This window comes from Lynx canadensis, chromosome E2 (genome assembly GCF_007474595.2).
Source record: "Lynx canadensis isolate LIC74 chromosome E2, mLynCan4.pri.v2, whole genome shotgun sequence".
NCBI classification, from domain to species: domain Eukaryota; kingdom Metazoa; phylum Chordata; class Mammalia; order Carnivora; family Felidae; genus Lynx; species Lynx canadensis.
In genome coordinates, this window is record NC_044317.1 from 50,383,168 (window position 1) to 50,406,617 (window position 23,450).

General features: G+C 59.0%; 1 protein-coding gene across 1 annotated transcript; it reads right to left on the minus strand.

Moving 5' to 3' along the window:
- Positions 1 to 1,298: 1,298 nt before the first annotated feature.
- On the minus strand, positions 1,299 to 23,450 carry EXOC3L2 (exocyst complex component 3 like 2). The gene is made up of 12 exons (XM_030299260.2): positions 23,385 to 23,450; positions 18,779 to 19,317; positions 15,223 to 15,856; positions 12,806 to 12,917; positions 11,505 to 11,606; positions 11,290 to 11,390; positions 10,950 to 11,060; positions 8,711 to 8,846; positions 5,300 to 5,422; positions 4,505 to 4,660; positions 3,596 to 3,717; positions 1,299 to 1,964 (listed from the first exon to the last, which is right to left on the minus strand). Exons 2-12 carry the CDS (start codon positions 19,299 to 19,301, stop codon positions 1,676 to 1,678), a joined length of 2,409 nt encoding a protein of 802 aa, XP_030155120.2. The 5' UTR covers positions 19,302 to 19,317; positions 23,385 to 23,450; the 3' UTR covers positions 1,299 to 1,675.

The following is a 23,450-nucleotide window of genomic DNA, read 5'->3' on the forward strand; positions in this document are numbered from 1 at the left end:
AGTGTTTGCTTTAGAAGTTTATATGATAACGTTATTTATTTTTGAGAGAGATGGAGAGAAATGGGGAGAGGCAGAGAGAGAGGGAGACACAGAATCCGAAGCAGGCTCCAGGCTCCGAGCTGTCGGCACAGAGCCCCACATGGGGCTCCAACTCACTGACTGTGAGATTGCGACCTGAGCCTGAGTCGGTCGCTCAACCGACTGAGGAAAATCTCAGGGTGGGAAAAATTCTAGCGTCTCACCCCCAGCCTCTCCAGATCCAGGTCCCCGCGGAGACCTTGCGGTCACCTCCCTGCTGACCCTTGACCCCAGGCGCCCTTCCATAATGCTGTTATTAAATGGGGAACCCAAATCTGGAAAGAACGCCACCTCACTGAGGTGAATACATCCTTCGTGAACATGAGTAAAAACTACAACCTGTCGTTCACTCCTCAACTCCTCTCTCTGTGCATCAGTGACATTGAAAGTGTTCTCTTAGGAGTGGGAAGGAGGCGGGGACAGCCTCTGGATGTCTCACCTCGTCCTGGGCAAAGAGAGGTTAAGCATTTCCCCAGAGAGGGGCAGCTTCCTGCCCAAGGTCACACAGCCCCGAGGCTCCAAGAGTCTTCAGTCCCCACCTTCCTGAGTTCACACGTGGGTGAGGTTCCTACCCCAGGCCCAAAGCTGACCCCTGGCTGCCTCCTCCTTCCCACTTCTCAGGAAAAAAAAAAAAAAAGTGCACGCGTGCGCACGCGCACACACACACACACACACACACACACCAGGAAGCATCCATCACAGGCTGTCCAACAGGCCGGAGGGGCAGGGGTCAGCAGGGAGGTGACCTCAAGGTCTCGGTGGGGACCAGGATCCGGAGGGGCTGGGGGTGAGGCGCTGGAATTTTTCCCACCCTGAGATTTTCCTGCATCAACCCAGGAGGGCGCCCTGGATGCCGCCGGCCCTGCCCCCAACCTCCTTCCTCTCTTGACATAGATTCCGGGCTAAGGATGGATGGAGGGGGGTGGGGTGTGCCAAGGTGGAGCCGCCAGGCCCAGAAATGAAGGACAGGCATGTCAGGATTGACAAAATGAGGGACCCTGGCTGAGAGCATCCGAGGGCCTCGCGATGGAGTCACGCAGCCTGGGGACTCGGGGTAAATGGGATGGCTTGCCTGCTTCTGCCCTCCGGGGCCTCCCGCAGCCTCCACTGCCCTGCCCAGGAGTTGGACCCCAGCCCAGCCTTGGGCGTGTGAGAAGCCCTTGGCCCTGGGCCCTGCCCCCGGTCCTTCCTCCCCCACACGCTGGGGACTCAGCCCTTCCTTGTGTTAAATAGAAACCTCTTTATTCTAAGTATCGTACATTCCTTAATACATTGGACTGGGGCCAGACCTTGAGGTGAGGGGAAAAGGGGGGGCCTGGGACACTTCTCTAGAGCCTTCCAAAACGCCACCCAGCACACGCTGGGCTGGGAGCTGGTGCTGAGCTTGAGTTTCGTGGCCTTGGGAAAGTCCTTGGTCCCTCCGGCCCGTTTCTCTTCTACGCAGGGAGCGTAGGGGTGGCCCCAAAGGCCTCTGAAGATCTTTCCATCCTAGGTCGTCTGTGGTCCCAGGCAGGGAGTCAAGAGGGGGCCCTACAGGAGAACGGTTTGTCAGCAGCAAAGATGGGGGGCACTGAGGTGGGAGGGGGCTGGGAGAGTCTCAGCGTTGGGTGGGGGGCCGTGATGGAAACGGAGGCCGAAGCCGGGGCAGGCAGGCCAGACCGGGCCTGGTCAGCCGGGAGAGGGGAAGGCGGCCCAGGAAGAGAGGGAGGCCGAGGCAGAAAGGTGGGCGGGGCACCGAGATGTCTGAGAAGAAGGCGCGGTCCCGAGGGGGTGACAGGGCTCCCGCCTCGGACAGTTCCAGGTCCCGGGCCACGGCCAGGATCTCCTGGCGGGCGGCTGTGTTGTGCAGGCCACGGATGTCCAGGAGGGCTGCCACGTGCTTCCGCCTGGGGACAGAGGAAGAGACACGTGCATGGGGTCCTCTGCGCCAGACGCACACTGGCCCACCTGTGAACCTCGTCCGTTCCAGAACCTACCTTAGCTCTGGAGCCCTTTTGCCGCCCTCCAGGTCCCTCCCCTCCCCCCAGCCCCCAGTCTCCCCTCCTGCAGGCACTATCCTCCAAAACTTCCCTTCCAACCATTTCCAAATCCTTCCACTGCTAACTCATTCCAGAACCCTCACCTCTAAACCCAATCTTCAGCCCCAACTCAGTTCAGGCAGCTCCTGGATGTCCTTCTGGTCCCCTCACACCTGTATCAGCTCTGGAATCTACACCAACCCTAACTCCACCCTCCCTTGCCCCTCAAACAGCGCCCCCACCCCCACCCCCATCGCTCCCACCGAACCCGGAAGTGCTCACCCACAACCCCGGTCAGGACCCTCACCTCGCCCCCTCGCCCCCGACCCCAGGCCAGGTCTGGAAGCTTCTCCACCGCTGCAGTTCCCGAGCCCATGCCCAAAGCTAGGAACCATCACCACATTCCCACACGAGACCCCGAACCCAACAGTCATTTCCAGAACCTTCATTTCAAACAGAGCTCCCGGGCCTCCGCGCTACCCCCCTTCAACACAGCTCAGGCGTCTTCCCTTCCCGCCCCCCCTCCCCAGAGTCAGAACTATCCGTCCTGGACTGGTGGCTCCCTTCACCCCAAGCCCTCAACCTTGGAGCCTAAACCCAGCGGAGGCCTCACTCCCTGGGGCGTAGGGGTAACCCCCCCCCCCCCAGTACACAGAAGAGCCTTGCACGACCACCAACCACCATCCACATTCACAGGGGTCGGTGTGGCGATGGGTGGTCAGGTGCACCAGCTTTAGAGACCGGCCTGCCACGGGGAGGGGGGGGGCGTCAAGTCCCCAGCTTTGCTAGCTGTGGCATTTAGGGCAATCTCCTTAATTTCTGCCTGCCTCAGATGACGCCAAGCATTTAGAACAGCGCTGCCTTTTGCATATAATTCGCCAAAATAACTCTTATTATAGGCCTTACTTATTGAGTGGGTGTGTAACATGCTTTCTCGGGTCTGACATCAGGGCTCATAAATAAGAATCGGGAATCGGTAGTGCGGTCACCGTGGATGACGAGAAGGAGGATGGACTGATGACGAAGAATCCCCCCCCCCCCCCCAGATCCTAGGAAAAGAGTCCTATTATCCCCCATGGACGTGGTGAGGAAACCGAGGCTCAGAGAGGGTCACCCAGAAAGGAAATGGTCCACCAGGATCTGAGCGGCGCCTGCCGCCGTCCCAGTGCGTGTGCGCCCGTGTGCCCGTGCGTGTCCCCGTGTCCCCCGCGGCTCCCAGGCTGGGCTGGCCCTTCCTGCCGCCGGCGGCCCCGCGCCCCCCTGCCCTGGGCTTCCTGTGACTGCCTGTTTGTTTGCGAGCCCTGGTGGCGGCGGCGGCAGGAGAAGGAGGGAAATCGTATTAATAATGCCCTGGTTCCAGCAGGAAACGGCCGTCAGACACGCTCGCCGCCCCAAGAGCAGGAAACGCGGGGACGGATGCCAGGGCCCGGACAGTCCTCGGCCTAGCGCGCGCAAAAAACGAGCCGGGCGGGCGCGGGCGTGGGGTGGGGGACCCTCACCTGATGTCTGGGTAGTCCCGCACCAGCACCCCCACCTCCACCTGGATGCTGGGCGTGTCTTCCAGCTGCAGGATTTCGGCCAAGTGCGGCACCACGGCGTCCAGCCACGAGGCCTGGGACTCCTGCAAGGGGGAGGCCCCAGGCTCACACTCTGGCCCCAGGTCCCCCTCCCCGTAAACCACACCCCTCCGGGCCTCAGTCTTCTCCTCGGTAAAGGGGGCCAGGGGAGGGTTATCTGGAAGCTTGGGCAATTGGAAGAAAAATCCACAATACATCTACTCCCAGGTTTGCGGATAATTGGGGGGGCTCGGGGACACCCCTCAAAGCCTAGCCCTAGGATTTTGCAAAACGTTACCCTTAGGGGAACCTGGAGGACGCGTACAGGGGGTCTCTCTGCGTTCTTAATAAAATGACGCACACACCCCCCCCCGCCCCCGCTGCTGAGCTCCTGCTGGTTGCAACGGGGTACAAATTAAAGAGGGGGGCAATTTGGAACTCTTGGACTTGGGAACGCCAAGATTCTGAGTTCTGGCTGCGCTGAGCCTCTGTCTGTGCTCGTGACAATAGCTGACGTTTCCGGAGCGCTACCTCTGTGCCAGGTGGGGTCCCAAGCCCTTCACAGGACTTAAGTGACCCAATCCGCACCCCACGCACAGGGGACCGGATTCCGGTTTGCGCCCGGAGGCGAGCCCCCCCACCGTGAGAAAGCCGACTTTTACGCGCGGAGGCCAAGGATCAAAGTGTTCACCGTGGGCTGAAAGTTGGGCGACGGCTTTATGCTAAGGCCCCGCCCCGGCTAGCGGGTCGGTGGGTGGGGGTGGGTGGGGGGGGGGGGCGGGAGGATTCTCGCGAGGCCAGGTTTTTTGGAGCCCCCCCACCCCCACCCCTACCCCCGGGGCCCGCACTGACCAGCCGCCTGAAGAGCCTCTGCAACTGGGCCGCGTCCTCCCGGAGCCTCCCGGCCACGCGGCTGCGGGTCCGCGCCGAGCGGCAGCGCAGGCGTCCGCGGAGCAGGGGCCGCACATACTCCACCAGCGCCCGCCGGTGCAGCTCGGCCACCAGCGCCTGGGGACCGGGGGAGACGCGAGGGCTTGTGAGCAGCCGGTGACCCCTTCCCCCGCTCTCCACGCGCCCCGCGCCCACTCCGGGCACCCAACGGGAACCCCTCCCCCGCCCACAGGGCGCCACACCCCCTCTTAGCCCCCCCCCCGGCCCCCCAGGCAGCCCTTCCGACTCCCAACGGGTGACCCCAAGTCCTGCCCGATGATACCCTCCTCTGCCCCCTCATCAGCTCGCCGGCACCCCCTGCCGGCCCAGCCCAGCCCCCCGGGAGCCCCACCTCCCAGAGGCCCCCACCCTGGGCGCACCCCACCCTGCGTGCCCGCGGATGCGCCTCCGCGCAAGCGCCGCCTATCCCACTCTGAGCGAGTGGCTCTGCACCTTGAACCCGTCTCGCCCAGCGGAGCGCTCCCGCCCCCCCTCTCCCCCCTCCCCCTCCCTCCTCTCCCCCTCCCCTCCTCTCCCCCCCTCCCCCCTCCTCTCCCTCTCCCCCTCCCCTCCTACCCCCTCTCCCCCCCCTCCCTCCCTCCTCCCTCCTCTCCCTCCCTCCCTCCTCTCCCCCCTACCCCCCTCCCCCCCTCCCCTCCTCTCCCCCTCTCCCCCCCTCCCCTCCTCTCCCCCCTCCCCCCCCACCAGCCCGCGCACCTGGTAAGGCTCATCCTGCATCCTGCGCAGTGCCAGGGCCTGAGCGCCCAGCGTGCCCACGATGCCATCCAGGGCCTCCGGGCTGTTCAGCCACTTCCTGCGCATCAGCTTGTTGAAGTGGGGCTGGGTGCGACGGAAGGGGGAGATGGTTTTAGCCCTCCTCCCTGACACCTCCCTGCCACCGTCTTTCTTCACTTACCAGTTCAACAGATGGGAGCTGAACCGGTTCTGTACGGTGCCCTCCCCGGGCTCACAGCCCGGGGAGGGGGACAGACCGTCCCCAGTGATGGGCCCAGAGTGGTCAGGGCAGGGAGGCGGGAACCCAGGAGTTTAGGCAGCCCAGAGGGGGGGATGCCTGAGTCAGCGGAGAGAGTCAAGGAGGGCTTCCTGGAGGAGGGGACACCAGAGCTGGGGACAGAGGCCAGAGGTGAGGGGTGGGAGAGGGAGTGGCTCAATCGGCGGGAGGAGCCAGTGTGAAGGCGGCTCAGATTTCAGACGGGCTTTGGGGTCAGGGGATCAGAAAGAAGGTGTTCCTGTGGCTGGCAAGATCCATACACTTGAGGGGCCCAGCGCAGAATGAAAATGGAAGGCTCTCATTCAAAATTATGAAGAACTTCAAGACAGCAACAGCAGAGCAGCAAACCAAGCTCGGGCTCTTCTAGGCAAGGGCGTCCTGTGTGACCGATGGGTTCCACAGACTCTGGAAGCTAGAACTCGCGACAGGGGGATGGGGGGGGGTGCGGCTGGAGCACACAGGGCTGTGAGGAGCCCCAGCTTCCTCCTGAGGGCACTGGGGAGCCATGGCAGGTTCTGAGCAGGAGAAGGAGCGGGTCAGGCTTGTGCATTACCGAGATCTTAATGGGAGGGGCAAGGCTGAAGCAGAAATGGGGGGGAGGGCTCAAAAGAGAAGAAAGAGGGAAAGAAGCAGATGAGAGGGGTGAGGAGGGGGAATGCAGGACCCAGATAGTAGGATTCGTACAATTTCGGGGGGGGGGGAGGGGAGGGAGGCACCTGCAAGTGACCTAAGAGGTGGGACCAGCAGCAGGACGGTCCCTGAAGTGGATCTGGGGGCAGGCAGGGGGAGACGCCGTGGGCTGGGTGGACCCTGGGGAACATGAGGTCCCCGGGGACATGGGGGGTCAGTGTCCAGGGGGCCTGAACTGAAGTAGGTCCTATCCCACTCTGCCCCACACCTACTGCGAACAGTAGCCTGGCCGCGTGAACCTCCAGGAGTGGGGCCTTGTGTTGAAAAGCAGGTGTGAATCAGATGAGCTGACGCTCTTGGTTCAGGGCCTGTCACTGTTGCTATGAACCCTGTATTTTTTTTTAATTTTTTAATGTTTATTTATTTTTGAGACTGAGGGAGACAGAGCATGAACAGGGGAGGGGCAGAGAGAGAGGGAGACACAGAATCCAAAGCAGGCTCCAGGCTGTCAGCAAAGAGCCCGACGCGGGGCTCGAACTCACAGACCGTGAGATTGTGACCTGAGCCGCAGTCGAATGCTTAACGGACTGAGCCCCCCGGGCGCCCCTATGAACCCTGTATTTTTACCGAGATATCAGCCAGTGCCCGTGGGCTGGGACCCAGCTAAGCACGGTACGACCACAATCTTATTGCCTCCTTCCGGCCACCAGCCACCTGTGCCCATTTTCCAGATGAGCGAACAGAAACCCCAAGAGGGCAAGCAACTGGCCCAACGTGGCCCAACTCGCTTCCGTTCATGCACACACTTGTCCGTCTAGTCATTCAACAAACACTCCCCCGCCCCCTTCCTGTGGCTCAGCTGGGTCGCTGGGGACACGTGGAGGAGGCTCGGGGACACACGGTGCAGAACGAGACAACAAAACTCTTGAGGATTTGATCATCGCGAGCAGGTCAGGGGAATCATAATGCCGATCTGATATTTGGTGATTTTAAGGAATTATCGTTCCCTTGGTTGGGTATGAAAACGGCACCGTCGGTTATGTTTGTTTAAGAAGGATTTCTTATCTTTCGGAGATGCAGGCTGAAATGTTGATGGGTGATGACAGGATGTGGCGGGGGCAGGGGTGGGGGGGGGTGGAGAAAGGCGACACAAGATTGGCCTGGAGCTGATACTTGCTGGAGCTGGTCCACGGGAGGTCATTCTGTCATTCTGCCTACTTTTTGTGTATGTTTGAAATTTTCCATAATAAAAAGTTATTTTAGAAACATTCCAACAAATCCTGCCCTGGAGAAGCTCACATTCCGGGGGGGGGGGGGAAGCTGGATTGGGGAGAGGTAAAAAAAAAAAAGCAAAGGCAGTAACAGAGCAGGTGGCCCTAAGTGCTTGGTTGGAGAGAAACTCAGCAGGGACTGGGGAAGGGAGTCTCCTCTCGGGGCTTCTATTTTATTATTATTATTTTTTAAATATTTATTTATTTTTGAGAGACAGAGACAGAATATGAGCAGGGGAGAGGCAGAGAGAGAAGGAGACACAGAATCCGAAGCAGGCTCCAGGCTCCGAGCTGTCAGCACAGAGCCCGGCGCGGGACTCGAACCCACGAACTGTGAGATCATGACCTGAGCTGAAGTGGGAGGTTTAACTGACTAAGCCCCCCCAGGCACCTCCGGGGCTTCTATTTTGAATAGGGCAGTCAGAGGAGGTCTCACTGAGAAGGTGACATCTGGATCAAGACTTGAAAGAAGTGAGGGAGGGGGCAATGGGGCTACTGGGGAGAAGAGCGGTCCAACCAGAGCAAACAGCAAGTGCAAAGGTCCTGAGGCCGGACTATGTCTTGTTAAGGAATAGCAAGGGGGCTGGCATGGCCAGAGTGGAGTAAGTGAGGAGGACAGTGGGAGAAGGGGAGGTCAGAGAGGGAGAGGAAAGGGTCAGACCATCCAGGGCCTTGGGGGCCACAGCAAGGACTTTGGCTCTTGCCCTGAATGAGCTGGGAGCCATGGAGGGTTCTGAGCAGAGGAGGGACATGATCGGATGTACGACATAAATTGAGCGTGCACTATAACCAGGGATACACACACCTCTGTCTCATTCCCAGGTACTCCCACCACCCTCCCCACATACTCTCACCCACTTCTGACCCCAGCCCCTTCTGGGCGCGCACAGGAGCCCAGGGGTAACCTGGGCTCCAGGGCCTAGGAGAGGCCGGGCAGGGATTTGGGGGGACTCAGTGGGGAGGGGCTCCACCTGATCCCCAAGACCCCTTCTGCTGGTGATTCTCCACCCTTCCCTTGACTGTGTTCTCCCCTCTCTTCCTTCCTCCACCCCCTTTTGCCCCCCTACAAATGGCCCAAACAGGCCATCACCCCCCCACCCCCGCGTGCTTCCCAAACACTGAGTCATGGGCTTAAAGGAACTGCAGGTTGCCGGGGGGGGGGGGTTGCTCCCCTCTCCTGGCACAGGCCCTACCCCAGCCCCCTGCCTCACTCACCTGCAGCTCTTGGAAAAGCAGGTCAGCCAGGACACGGTGGCAGAGGCGGGTCATGCGGTCCAGAGCGCTGGCTGCGGCTTCCCGGGCCGGCTCGCTCTCGGGGGGTCCCACCCGCGCCAGGCGCTCTGCCAGAGCCCTGTGTGGATCAGAGGAGCCAAAAGTCAAGGAGCCCCGATATTCAGCTCAACTGCTTGGACCCATCTGCCTTCTCAGATGGACTATTTTGTGAGCACCGAGGTGACAGGTCCGATGGGGAGCTGGGGAGAGTCAGGGGCTCTGGGGAGAGTCTGGGGGGATGACAAATATGAGGGGATGTCTGGGACGCTGGGGGTGTGTGTGTGTGTGTGGAAGCTCCATGGAACGTGATTCTAAACATCTAGAATTCTAAGATTCTACGTTTCTCATTTTCTCTCATTGCAACCATGATCCCTCCGTCATTAAAAGGGCAGTAACCTGGTCTGAGAGCAATGTGGCATTTTCTGGCCAAATCCCAGCGGGCCCCCTTCTGGGACTGTGTCCCTCAGAGTCCCCACGTCTGTGGGAGTTGACAGGTGTGCCACGTTTTTCTCTGCGACAGGGTGGAGCCAACTCTCCATTCACTGGGGACAGATTAAACAAATGACCGAGGGGCGCCTGGGTGGCGCAGTCGGTTAAGCGTCCGACTTCAGCCAGGTCACGATCTCGCGGTCCGTGAGTTCGAGCCCCGCGTCGGGCTCTGGGCTGATGGCTCGGAGCCTGGAGCCTGTTTCCGATTCTGTGTCTCCCTCTCTCTCTGCCCCTCCCCCGTTCATGCTCTGTCTCTCTCTGTCCCAAAAATAAATAAAATTTGAAAAAAAAAAAATTAAAAAAAAAAAAAAAACAAACAAATGACCGAACATGCAAAACGTGGAATGCAGTTCACGTGTTGCAAAGGAAAAGTGGTAACTCCAAAAGCTCACAGAAAGATCTCCAAGCTGTTAAGGGGGAAAGGCACAGAAGTGTGTTCAATATTCTACCATTTGCATATTTTTCTTTTTAAGGAAAAGGAATAAGGGGGGCCTGGCTGGCTCAGTCGGTAGAGCATGAGGCTCTTGATCCTAGGGTTGTGAGTTCGAGCCCCACATTGGGTGTAGACATTACTTGAAAATAAAAGCTTTAGGGGCACCTGGGTGGCTCAGTTGGTTAAGCATCTAACTTCCACTCAGGTCATGAGCTTATGGTTTGTGAGTTAGTTCGAGCCCCACATCAGGCTCTGTGCTGACAGCTCAGAGCCTGGAGTCTGCTTCTGATTCTGTGTCTCCCTCCCTCTCTGCCCCTTCCCCACTCACACTCTGTCTCTCTCTGTCTCTCTCAAGAATAAATAAACATTAAAAAAATAATGAAAAAAAAGAATAAAAAAAAAAGAGGGGTGCCTGGGTGGCTCAGTTGGTTAAGCATCCGATTTCGGCTCAGGTCATGATCTCATGGTTTGTGAGTTCGAGCCCCACGTCGGGCTCTGTGCTGGCAGCTCGGAGCCTGGAGCCTGCTTCGAATTCTGTGTCTCCCTCACTCTCTCTGCCCCTCCCCTGCTCACTCTCTGTCTCAAAAATAAATAAACGTGAAAAAAATGTTCTTAAAGGGAAAGGAATAATATGTATTCACATTAGTGAGATATATTTACTTGTATATGAAATATGAATATGAAATAGGTATATATGAAATATGTGTATGGATATGCACAAAATATGCATATGCATGTGTATATATATATGCATGGAGTATGCAAATGCACACACACCCTTATTTACACGTATTTACTGGTAAATGTCCTGCAAAGATACGACAGACTCTAGCAGTAAGGAAGGTGGGGGCCGTATAGGCGTGAGGCTTTTCACGGTACGCCCGAGTGTGCCTTGAATTACGAAGCATGTAAATACATCACCGATTTTGAAAACGCATTGAAAATACATTAATAAAAAAGGGAAAATACGATAAAAAAAAAAAGCAAAAAAAAAAAGATCTGTAATTCTTAGAGTGTTTGAGTCTTTCTTCTAGGTGCGTGTTAATTACAGCATCCCAATATTCTGATTGCTACATAATTCTAGTGCTCTGTGATGCTAAGATTCTTTCTAGGACCCCCCCCTCAAGGTTTGATGTTTCTAAGGCCCCCACGTGCCCGTGTCTCTGGGCCAGCTCTGTGATTCCCACCCAGGGCCCCGGGCACCCCAGTTCAGCTTGTCGCCGGGACTGGTCCTCTCCCCCACACGCTGGGTGTTCTCACCTCAAGGGGGGCCCGCAGTTGACCAGGGAGATGGTCCTACTGATGTACCTGTCGGGTAGCAACTCCCGAACTCCTGGATTCTCATGGAATCGCTCCACCCGCTGCTGGAAGCTAATGGGGGGGGGGGGGGGGAGAAAGGGATGACACGTGACAGACGGAGCACCCGGCCTGAGGAGAGTCCCCTTGCTGGACACTCAGCCCAACAAAGCCCGTGACCCTCACTGAAGCGCCCCTGCCCATCCTTACTGGATTGCCTTTCATCTCTCCTCTCTCTGCTGGATCGCGGCTACCGATGCCTCCGTCCCGCCCTGCACCCCTGCCCCGCCCCAGCCCTCCATACCTCTGCAGGAATTCTGCCAGCCCCCCCAGGCAGCAGTGGGCCATCCGCTCCCCAAACTCTTGGCTGATGCGGGGTGCTCGTTCCGTATGTTCTTCCAGCAACTACACGGTCCCCGGAGAGGAGAAGGGGTGAGGAGGGGGGAGGTCTTACCTTCCCGCCCCCCGGGGGGGGGGGCGCTGGAGAACGGATTCTCCTTCCTCTTCCCCACCCCCTACCTCACACACATCCTGCGCCAGGCTGCTGGGCTGCTCCTCCGTGCTCCCCCAGTGCTCCTCGTTCTCCTGTAGGACCCGAAGCAGGGCTGCCCGAGTCTGAGCCTGGAGCGGGGAGGTTGCAGGGGGGAAATGCAGGAGTCAGGGGGTGCCTGGAAGCCTGTCCCTCCTTTTCTCCCCTCCATGGTTCCCACCTCTTAGCCCCAGGCCGATCTGGGTCCTACCCCTGAGCGTGTCAAGGTTACTCCAAGGAGGGAGGCTGGACCACAAAACCTCCCCAGCCCCTTGCGTCCTTATGATTTGGAGCTTCATATTAAGAGGCTATAGTTTGAAGTTTCATCCATCTGACAGCCAGGGAGTTTGAGGGTCTATTCTGTCATTATTTGACGGTCCTAAGACCCTGGTCCCCAGGTTCTGCAAAAACAATTTGTTCGAGGGGCACCCGGGTGGCTCAGTCGGTGAAGCATCCGACTTCGGCTCAGGTCATGATCCCACGGTTTCATGGGTTCGAGCCCCGCGTCGGGCTCTGTGCGGACAGCTCGGAGCCTGGAGCCTGCTTCGGATTCTGTGTGTGTGTCTCTCTCTCTCTGCCTCTCCCCTGCTCAGCTCTGTCTCTCTCTCTCTCAAAAATAAATAAATAAAAATTAAAAAAAAAAACTTTGTTCAAGAGAGTCAGATTCTGTGATTCAAGAATTCCAAGGGTCTGGGATTCTGAGGTTGACACACGTCTGATTCCCTGGTCCAATGTTCCCTTCAGTGAATCTGAGAACCTAGGTATGTTCCAGCCTAAGACTCTAGGCTCTCAAGTTACTACGATTCTGACCTCTGTGGCCGAGGCAGGACTGGCATTCCGGTGGGAGACAGCCCCGTGGCCAGGCTGGGTGTTGATGGCCCCACCGTTCTCCTCACTGGTGCCTACGCCCGGCCAGTTATTACCCGGGTTTGCCATCGGCCCCGCTCGTATGCACAGGCTGCTTGTATGCCCTCCTTCTGTGAGTCTTTGGGACCGCGGGCTGAGCTTCTGTGACTGACTCCTGCTCTAGGATTCGAAGTATCGGAATGTCTGGAAACTTTGCTGATCGGCTCTGTGCCCCCCTGGGTGCTTGGGTGACCACACGGAACATAAGGCAGAAGTGATCAGCGTGGGCTTACACTTCTGTGTCTTTCGGACAGAACCCAGAAATCCACAAAGGGAACAGGGAAATGGACGTAGCGAAAGGGGGAGAGGAGAGACCCCCCCCAGTCCCCCCCCAAGTGACCCCTCCCTCCCTGCAGAGCGCCTCTGGCTCCCGAGTCCCCGGTACCTTAACGTCTGTGACACATTCATCCTCCAAGCCCCGCAGGGTGCCAGGAGACAGAAGGGGCCCCAGCTCCCCATTCTCCAGGGCCACCAGGTCCACCAGCCCTAGGATCTCTCTGGGAGTGGGAGGTAAGAGACAGAGGGGTCTGTGAGAGGGGGGACCCTGGGCAACGGAACCCCTCCCCACCCCCCACCCCTTCACACCCAGTGTGTTTGTGACCCTGGGCCACTCCCTTCCTCTCTAGGGGCCAGCTTTGCTCATCCCTCAAAGGAAGTCTCTGGAATTGTTGCTTCCCTGGCCCCAGCTGTCTGAGTCAGCTCCCTGATGAATGGTGTCCGGGCAAGACTTGGAGGGATCAAGTCCAGGCTTGACGGGCTGACACGCAGAGTCTCGGCCGTGACCAGCTTCTGCCTCCGCTCCTTGTCCCCATCACGTCACCCGCCTTCGAGGCCTCCCCAGTCCAGCCCTCGCTCCCGGGCCCTACACTCTTACACACCTGGTCTGTGCCATACCACCAGACCCCTTATGCCTCCTCCACCACCCACACGCACCCCAGGCTTTTGCTCTTGGCGTTTTCTCAGCCAGAAGTACCATCTTCCTACAAAGCAACTTAACTCCCGTCCAGGAAGCTTTCCGGACTCCCCGTCCTGCCTCCGTCTCCCATGGGAGATGTGACCGTGTCCTTCATACAGAGTCCCAGATGGGATCTAGGGGGTCGATGTCAGTACCTGTCACCTTCCCCTTCTTCTGGTGGCAGCATGAGGGTTTTATTTGAGGGACCACCCACCCTCCTCACTCGCCAGCCTGTGGTTTGGGTGTGGCCAGCTCCCTTGTCCCTGGAACCAGTAGGTGACCCAGTCCTGGCTAATCATATCCCATCCCCTGGCCACCAGACTGGGTATGTTTTAGGATCCAAACACTTGACAGGAAGTTTTAGGAGCGGGAGAGTCCATGGCGCTGAGGTTCTAAATGCCAAGGTTCTAGAATTCAAGGGATCAAGAGATTACAGTCCTAACCCTGGAGGGATCCACAGCGGGTCCACATCCGGAGTGGATGCGGCTGAAGTTTAGGATTTGAAGCCTCATCGCTGCTAAGGCTCTAGGATTGAAAGTGTAGCGGCACCTGGGTGACTCAGTCAGTTGAGCATCTGACTTGGGCTCATAGCATGATCTCGCAGTTGGTGAGTTCGAGCCCCGCATGGGGCTCTGCGCTGACAGCTCAGAGCCTGGAGCCTGCTTCGGATTCTGTGTCTCCCTCTCTCTGCCCTTCCCCTACCCTTCTCTCTCTTTCTCTCTCAAAAATAAATAAACATTAAAACAGTTTTTAAGAAAGCGTCCGTGCTACAGTTCTAAGATTGGAAAAATCAACAGTGCTAATGCCCTAGGATCGAAAGAGAGAGCAGTAACGGTTCTAGAATTCGGAGGGTCAGCGATGCTAAGATTTTAGGCATGTTGGTGCTAAGGTCCTCGTATTTTAAGAATCAGTGGTGTGAAGGTTGCAGGATGGGGGGGGGGTCAATGCTACAAAGGTTCTAGATGAAAATGAGCAACAGTGTTAAATTCTAGGACTCAGAACAATACTGAGATTCTAATAGTGTAAGTGTCATTGGTGCGAAGGTTCTAGGCCTGGAGGGGTCCACCGCACCCCGAGGCTTCTAGGACTGAAGTGGTCAGTGGTGGGCACCTGGCTGGCTTAGTCTGTGGAGCCTGCAGTCTTGATCTCGGGGTCGTGGGTTCAAGCCCCACACCTGGTATAGAGATTACTTTTTTTTAAAAAAATGGAGTCTTTAAAAGGAAGGAAGAAAGGGTGGCGGGGGAAAAAGAAATGGTCAGTGTTGCTGAGATTTCAGAACCGGGCGGGCCAATGGTGCCCATAGGTTCTAAGTCTGGGAGAGCGGGGGGTGTTAAAGTTCTACAACCGCAGGGATCGGTATGATCCGTGTTGCTAAGATTCGGGGAGTTTAACCGTCAACGATGCGAAGGTCCTACGCCGCCGGGAAGGGTCGATGGTGCTAAGATTTTTAAGAATGGCAACTTAACGCCGCTAAGCTTCCGGGACCAGCGGGGGCAGCGAGGCTCAGATTCCAGGACGGGCAGGGTGAGCGGTGCCACGCTCCCCAGGGTGGAGGGGTCACCTGGGGGTCCTGACCCGTCACCACCGGAAGGGCCCGTGTTGCTCGGGTTCTAGCGCGGGACGAGTGGATCGCGCTCAGACGCTCGGATCGTAAGGGTCCCCGGGGGGGAGGGGGGGGAGGGCTGGCGGGGTCGAGGGTTCTCAGAGGCGAGGATTGAAGAGCGGGCCGTTCCAAGGTCTTTAGGCCCTGGCGAGGCCGGGGCTGGGGGAGCGTGGGTCGGGGGGGGGGGGGGGGGGGGGGGGGGGGGCGGGCGCTGCGCGCCCCGGGGGCAGCCGCCCCGCCTCACCTGGGGTACACCTGGTTGTGCCAGTGCAGCAGGGCGTAGCGGTCGGCCAGCGGCAGCCTCCGGCGGGCGGCGGCCCCGAGCCAGTCGGCGAGCGCGCCGTGGTAGCCGCGCAGGTAGACGCCGAAGGCGCCCAGGCCGGCGGGGTAGGCGGGCGCCAGGCGGCCCCGCACCACGCCCATATCCTCCAGCAGCCGCGCCCGCAGCGCCTCCAGCTGCCCCGCCAGGCCCCCGGGCGCCCCGGGCGCCGCCGCCTCCAGGCGCTCCCGCGCCGCGCGCGCCACCGCCTCGGCCCAGCGGGCGCGCAGCTTGCGGGCGGCCCCGGGCCCCCGGCGCCCGTCGGCCGCCTCCTCCTGCACCAGCACCTGGCCCAGCTGCGCCACGGCGCCCGCCCCGGCGCCCGCGCCCGGCCCGGGGCCCGCCAGCGTCTCGCGCACCAGCGCCCACAGCTCGCGCTGCAGGGCCTCGTACAGCAGCGCCACGTCCCGCGCCCGGCGGCCGCCGGCCGCGCCCTCGGCCCCGGGCGGCCCGGGCGCGCCGCCCCCCGACGACGCCAGCTCCTCGGCCTCCAGCTCCAAGATGTGCTCGTCGGCCCGCGCGAGCTCGCGCTGCTGGATCAGGCTCAGGATCTCCAGCACTGTGGGGGCAGAGCGGGAGGTCAGGGGGAGCAGGGCGCGGGGCGGGGGCGGAGGGGGAGGCGAGGGGGCGGGAAAGGAGCCCGGGACGTTCCGGGAGAAGAGGGGTGGGTGAGAGAAGGTTGTCGGGCGAGGGGTGGGGGGCAGGGTGAGGGAGGGAAGTGGAGGGGCGGAGGAGGGAGAGAAGAAGTCAGGGGAAGGGGGGGGAAGGGGGTGAGGCAGAGGGGAGGGGGGCGGGGGACGGCACAGGGTATGGGAGAGTGGGTGAGGATAGGGGGAAGGGACCGGGATATTTGAGGGGCGAGGACAGGGAAGGCACCTCAGATCCAGAGAAAGGGATGCAGGGAATGGGAGGGCGGGAGGGAGGCCAGTCTGAGCCAGGTAGGGGGAGCCGGTGGAGAAGTAATGGATCAAGGGGCAGGGTGGAGGCCAGGAGGTGGGGAGAGGAGAGCAAGACCAGAGAGGGCCTTTCGCGGGGGGGGGGGGGGGGGTGGCTGTGGGGGTGATCTGGCACTGTGCGTTCCGACTCCCCCAAGAGACACCCCCATGGGGTTGGGAGGCCTTCTCGTGAAGGCCAAGGGAGGGTCCTGGTGGCCCAGGGTTACCCCGACACCTCCACCCCCCTCCACTTCCTCCCTGGCAGAGAAACTTGTTTCCTGGCCAGCGCTATTTCTGCCCATCCGTTTCCAGAAGGCGGGGGCTCCAGTCACCCCCTCCTCGCCTCCCTGAAGTGCCCTCCCAGTCCCCTGGGAGCCGGGGCCGAAATAGCTCCTGGCCAGGATGTGGGGCGAAGTGAGGGCTCTCCTGAGGTCCCCCGGGGGCTGAGGCAGCATTCGTTGGGGGGTGCGGGGGGGGGGGGTCTGGGAGTGAGGAGGGGGGTGTATGAAGGTGGACGGAGCCAGCCCCAGGGATCCGAACCGGAGTCTCAGAGATGGGACTGAGATGAGGGATGAGGGGGAAGTTGGGGTGCAACCTCTAGAGGGGACAGGAAAGGAGCTGAGTTTGACATCTGGGGCCTGGGACGGTGACTGGGGGCGGAGATGAATTGAAGCGACGGCTGAGGATGGAAAGAAGGGTTTGGATGTGAGTTTGAAGATGAAAACCGGACCTGAGTTGGGGCCGGGAATGTGGGTGGAGGTTGGGAATGGGGGGAGTTCAGGGTCAGGGTGGATTAAGGGTCAGGGATTAAGAATGAAGGGAGAGGGGTTCCCCGGGTGGCTTAGTCAGTTAAGCTTCTGACTCTTGATCTCGGCTCGGGTCGTGGTCTCACGGTTCATGAGTTTGAGCCCTGCCTCTGGCTTTGTGCTGACAGGCTGGAGCCTGCTTGGGGTTCTCTCTCTGCCTCTCCCCCCCCCCCCCCCCCCCCCATGGTCACTTGCATGCTCTCTCTCAAAACAAACAAATAAATAACGTTATAAAAAAAAGTGAGGGGCCCCTGAGTGGCTCAGTCGGTTGAGTGTCCAACTTCAGCTCAGGTCATGATCTCACGGTTCGTGGGTTCGAGCCCCCGCGTCGGGCTCCGTGCTGACAGCTCAGAGCCTGGAGCCTGCTTTGGATTCTGTGTCTCCTTCTCTCACTGCCCCTCCCCCGCTTGTGGCTCTGTCTCTCTCTGTCTCTCAAAAATAAATAAATAAATGGAAAAAAAATGTTTTTAATGAAAAAAAAAAAAAAAAAGAATGACGGGGGAGAGACTAGCTTGCCCTTGGGGTTGAAGGTGGGTGCTGAGATGGGCCTGGGTCGGGGATTGGGCGTGAGGCTAAGTTGGGGACACTGGCTGTGGCCCCCGTGGTGTTGACGGTTCTTGGGCACAGAGATGAGGTTAAAGGTGGTGTTTGGACAAAGGGATAGTGGGGTTGGAATAAGGGTAGAGTAGAAACTCAAAAAGGCATTGAAGAGAAGACACTGGGGCTTGGGGTAGTTTGGGGCTGAGGATAGAGACGGGGTGGGGGTATGAGCTGAGTTGTGCCCCCCCCCACCATCACCAGGAAAAAAACACGCGTGAAGTCCTAAGCCCCCGGTACCTCAGAATGGGACCACCTCTGGAGACAGAGATGAGCAGAGAGGTGAGCAAGTTAAAACGAGGTCGTAGGGTGGGCTCTGATACGGCGTGACTGGTGTTCTTACACAAAGGGGAGATTTGGACACAGAGACAGACATGCATCGCGCGCAGACGGCCAGCCAAGCACCAGGCACAGAAGAGTCGAGGAAGGAGTCCCCTATGGATCCAGAACCGAGAGAATGGATTTCTATAGTTGAAGCCACCCGGTTTGTGGGGTTGTGGGACAAGGTTACAGCAGCCTGGAGAACGTAACACAGGCCGTGGGGGACACAGTGGGGAGACGCAGGTGGGAGGTAGGCGCTGGGCGTGGCGGGGAGTTCGAGGTGCGGTTTGGACGTGAGGTAGGGATGAGGTTGAAGCTGGGCGTTGGGGGGTTGGGCTGGATTTGGGTTTGGGGTTCAGAGTGGGGTGGAAAAGGAGAGGAGGTTGGGGGTGAAGGAGGAGGTTGGGGTGCAGTCTGGGGCCAGGGTTGGGGCTGGCGATGGGAAGGGGGTGGGGTACAGAGGTTAGGGAGAGGCATAAGGTCAAGGTTGGATGTGGCTACATGAAAAGGAGTGGAAAGGAGTGGAAAGGAGATGGGATGGAGGCTGAACTTGAAGGGAGGGAGGGAAGGAGGGTTGAAATTGGGGGTGCAGGAGGGATTAGAGGAGATGAGACCAAAGTTCATGATCCTTATCGTAGGACATGGGGGTGAGGTTGAGGCCGGCAGGCGGCGGGTGGGATGGATCCGGGGTGGGTTGGGAGCGGGGTGAATTGGGGGTGGGGTGGATTGGGGGGTGGGTGTGGAGACACAGCTGCGGCCAGGGCTTGGTGATAGAAATCAAGATTTTGGGGGGAGGGGGCTGGGCGGGGGCTCCCGACTCACCTGACAGAGGTTCCTTCATCTTTGGGGGCTCAGGGACCTTGGGCGGGGGCTCGGGAGCTGCCTCGCCTGCGGGCACCACCCTCTCAGCCAGTGACGCGCGGCGGGGCTTGGGCCCGCGTCCCAGTCTCAGGAAGGCCAGTCTCCGGGCGGCCTCCCCAGCCACCTCCTCGTCGCCCTGGGCTCGGGTCCCCTGAAGCCTGGCCAGGAGGCCAAAATCTGCTGAGCTCCTGCGTATCCCTGGGGTCAGCACTCGGCCCAGGAAAGAGCGGGACTGCCCATCTCCGGGGCTGCCTGCCCGCCGGCCGGGGGTCCAGCCCAGCCGGAAGGGGGCCAGGCCGGCCAGCTTCTCCAGGGTGGCACGGCGGCGACACGATGTTCCGTTGGGCAGGCTCCCCAGCTCCCCAACCTCGTCTTCTTCCGGTCCCGGAACTTCCTCAAAGGGGTTCCGAGAGGACCTCAGAGGCAGCGTCCCCGCCCGGGGCACCTTAGGGTCGGCCACCCCTAGACTCTTCAGGATGGGCATCTTGACAGGCAGGGACCTGGGAAAAACATAAGTGGTGTTGATAATTAACGCCTCTGGGTGCCCAGCAACGCAGGGCCTGCGTGCCAGGCACTGGTCTGAGCATTCACTAATCCCATGAGGCTAGTGCTATTACTATATGCCCACGTGGCAGATGAGGAAACTGAGGCTCGGAGGAGCAAAGGTGCTTACCGAAGGCCCCACGGTGATTCAGGGACAAAGCCAGCATTCGCGCCCAGACCCGTCTGATTACCCTGACCGTTGGCGTTCAGACCCTTTCCCTGCCTGACTTCCTGTCTGGGTGCTCATCACCTCTGTGGACCCTCCCACTCTAAGAGGAAACAGGCTCAGAGAGGGGAAGGGTCCGTCCCAAGGCGGCACAGCCAGCGAAGAGGAGAGACTGCATGGGGACTCAGGCCCCACCGTCTACCCGGACATCAGTCACACACATGGGCACCCGCCTCGTCTCTCCCCTGTCCAGCCAGCACACCTGTCACCTCTATCCCGCCTTCTTCTTTCCTTTAGCAAAGCCTTACCGGGAAATGTCCAGAGCAGGCAAATCCAGAGAGACGGAAAGGAAGTGAGTGGTGGCCGGGGACTGGGAGACGGGGGTGGGTCTTAATGGGTGTGGCTGCTTAATGGGTACAGGTTTCCTTTTGGGACATGAACATGTTCTGGAACTACATAATGTGGATGGTTAACAGCACTGTGAATGTACTAGAATGCCACTGAATCGTACGCTTTAAAGTCAAATTTTTAAATAAACTTATTTACTTATTTTGAGAGAGAGAGAGAGAGAGAGAGAGCAGGGGAGGGGCAGAGAGAGGGGGAGAAGAGAGAGAATCCCAAGCAGGCTCCGTGCTGCCAGCACAGAGCCTGAGGCGGGGCTCGATCTCACGAATCGTGAGACCATGACCTGAGCCAAAACTGAGAGTCAGACACTTAACTGACTGAGCCACCCAGGGGCCCCAAGATTTTATTTTTAAGTAATCTCTACACCCAACGTGGGGCTCGAACTTACAGCCCCGAGATCAAGAGTCACACGCTCTACAGACTGAGCCAGCCAGGTGCTCCATAACTTGAACTTGATGGGGCACCTGGGTGGCTCAGTCGGTTGAGCATCCAACCCTTGATTTTGGCTGAGGTCATGATCCAGGGTCGCGGGATCGAGCCCTACGTTGGGCTCCACGCTGAGCATGGATCCTGTTTAAGATTCTCTTTCTCGATAAACATTTAAAAGATTCTCTCCCTCTCTCTCTCTCTCTCTCAAATAAAATAGAACAAAATAAAGTGAATTTTATCCCACCTCCTAAGTCCCTCATCTCCTCCCTCTCCATGGCCCCTGCCCCAGTCCAGGCCCCCTCCCACTTCCCCCCTTTCTCCCTGGTCTCCAGGCTCTCGTCTTGGCCCCTCCAGCCCACCTTTGAGGATCTCGTTAAAGCACAAACTTGCCCTGCTCTTTCTCTTAACCTTGCATGGCTCCCCAGTACCCTTGGCGCGAAATCCAGCTGCCCTTGCCTGCCAGCTGTGCACCTCACCAGTGCTATCCCACATTCTCCCCCTCCAGGCTCCTCTGGGTGCCGGCGTTTGTTGATCTTTCTACCTGGACACCTGTTCTCCCTGCACCACTCAGGCTTTAGGATCCAGCCCCCAAGGCCCTCTCCTCCAGGAAGCCCTCTGTCATGCCTAGGATGAGTCGAGTTTCCCCCCCTCAGGATTTTCCGCATCCCAGCCCTCCCCACTCTGAGCTGTCAGTGTCTGAGGATGAGTCTGTGTCCCCCACCGGACTGTGAAGTCCCTAGAGGGACAGGGTCGGGCTGTCTCAATCACCACTGCGTCCCCAACTCCCAGGGCAGGCGCTCAGGAAATGAATGGGTGCTAAACAGGAAACAAAGGAAGGAGGCAAGGACCTCATTCCTTGTGGGTGAGGAGTCAAGCTGGAGAGGTCAGTACAGAGCAAGCCGTGCAGGGCCTCGGAGAGGAGAGCCGTGAGGAGGGACTTGGGCTTTTTCCCGAGGACGCCGGGGAACTGTGGAAGGGCGCTTTTTAAAATGATGAAATCGGTCAAAGATTCAGGAATTCAGAAAAATTTAGAAAACAAATAAACACCCCCTCTGCTTCCAATCCTAGCTGCGTCTAATGCAAACATTCTATTTTGTGGCTATTCTGTTTCTATGACTCAGGTTCGGCTGTTGTTTGGGTGTTTGTTTGTTTCGGGTGGTTTTTTGTTTTTTGGGGTTTTTTTGGTCTTTTTTAGAATCGAGCATTACAAGATGCACTCCCCGCCCCCAGCTCTCCTCCCTTGCCCTCTTCCCAGGACGCTAGCATCCAGAATGCGGGTCTCCCCAGGCCAACCCGACTTTTACTCTGAAGTCTCCGTAGCCTTGCATCCAGAAACAATGTATCGTTTTACGGGGTTTCAGAACGGCTCTGTGAAGGCTCTCCTACTACCTGCATTCATCAACTTGCGCTTTGATGGTGGTGTTTGGACTCACGTACATGGGAGAGGTGTCCGTGCCTATCTCGGTGGCTCTGGTCGATTTAAGTGTCGCATTACCCTTCCACTGTCTGGCTTTGGCAAAACTGTGTGAAACGTCAGGGGTTTCCCCACTCACCTCCTGCTAGATGCATAGGTTGTTTTGAACTGGGACAGGTTCCGAGCAGTTGAGGGGCAGGGTCGGGACTGGGCGGCCCCTTGGGGGTGCATAGAGCATCTGGAAAGAGGCTGATGCTCAAAGGGTCCCCGAGCTGGCTGGGCCGTGGGGTAAGAGCATCTTCCTTTCATGGGGGAGCCCCCCCCCCCGCTTCTCTCCTCCCTGACTTCAGCCTCTGGACCTCAGCTGTCGTTCCTCAAGCCTCTCTCCAGTCTCCATGGTCCCCTGTCCTCCAGAGAGGCAGTCACCATGGCAACCCTTGCCTGGAGCCCCCATAGCTGTGGGCAATCGATACGAGCCCCCCATGCGCACACCCACAAGTCGTGCACGGATTTCTCTGTCTTTCATTTTCCCGACCGGCTTCTGTGTGTTTCATCCCACAAACGGCCTCACCGTGTCCCAGCCCTGTGTCCATCGTCTCCCCCCCGCCTCCGAAACTCCACATCCCCCTTCTACTTCCCTGTAACAGAAGCCAACATGACCCAAACTGGATCCGCCACTCCCCCACTGGCTCCCACATCCATCCCCAAACTGGATCCCAATACCCACCCCCCCCCCCAGTCATTTCCAACATCCTCAGACCCCGCTGCAACAGTTTCTCCAAAGTGGCCCGGCCGGCTTTCCCTTTCCAGGCTCCACCACCCTCCACCACCCGCCTCTGCAAACTGGCTCCTCCGACATCCTGCCCCCTCCAGCCCCCTCATCTGCCTCCCAGTGCCCGGGCCCCTGACTCACTTCCGAGGCATCCCTCAAGCCCCCAGCCTCCCGACTCCCACAGGATGTCTTGGCCACCAGCGCTTCCCTCTCTGGGCTTCGGCTCCTCCCCCTCCTCCCCCCCCTCCTCCTCGCTGCCAGCCTTTCCCCAAAGCCCTAAACCCTCCACCGGCAGTCTGACCTGTTTGCAGAAGTCAGCACCTCCAGCCCCCAAGTCTGTATCTGAGAACAGCCCTTATAAAGTGTGCGTCCATGCTGGACCCCAGCCACACAACCCCAATCCAGACCTCACCCCCAACTATCCCATCATCAGCCCAGCCCGGTTCAAGCTCATGCACATCTTCACTCCGAACACCATCTCCAAGCCCCCATCTCTTGGGGATGGAGAAAAGCATCCACCGCTTTCTCCCAACCTGAACTCCGAGGGCATCAGACGCTTTCTCTCCTTTCTCCCGTGGTGGTCCCAGCTCTCCTGGCTCCTTTGAAGCTTCTCTGGATCTCCAGGGTCCCCAGATTCTTCACTGCACCCCCCTGCGGTCCCCGGCTCCTCCTGCCCTGTGGCTGGCACCCTCCTGAGGCCAGGCCCCACATGCTGTCTTTGCCCCCAGCCTCTCCTGGCTTCAGGGCACATGTTCTCACCACCTCTGGTCCAGCCAGGTCCAAGGGGGGAGCCCAGGCCAGGGCGCAAGAATCCTGCCCCCTCCTCCAGCACACTCACCTCCTCGTCAGCAGGCGCCTTCGTCCCTCTGTCCCTGCTGCTGTCCTGCCCTGAGGACACTTCAGC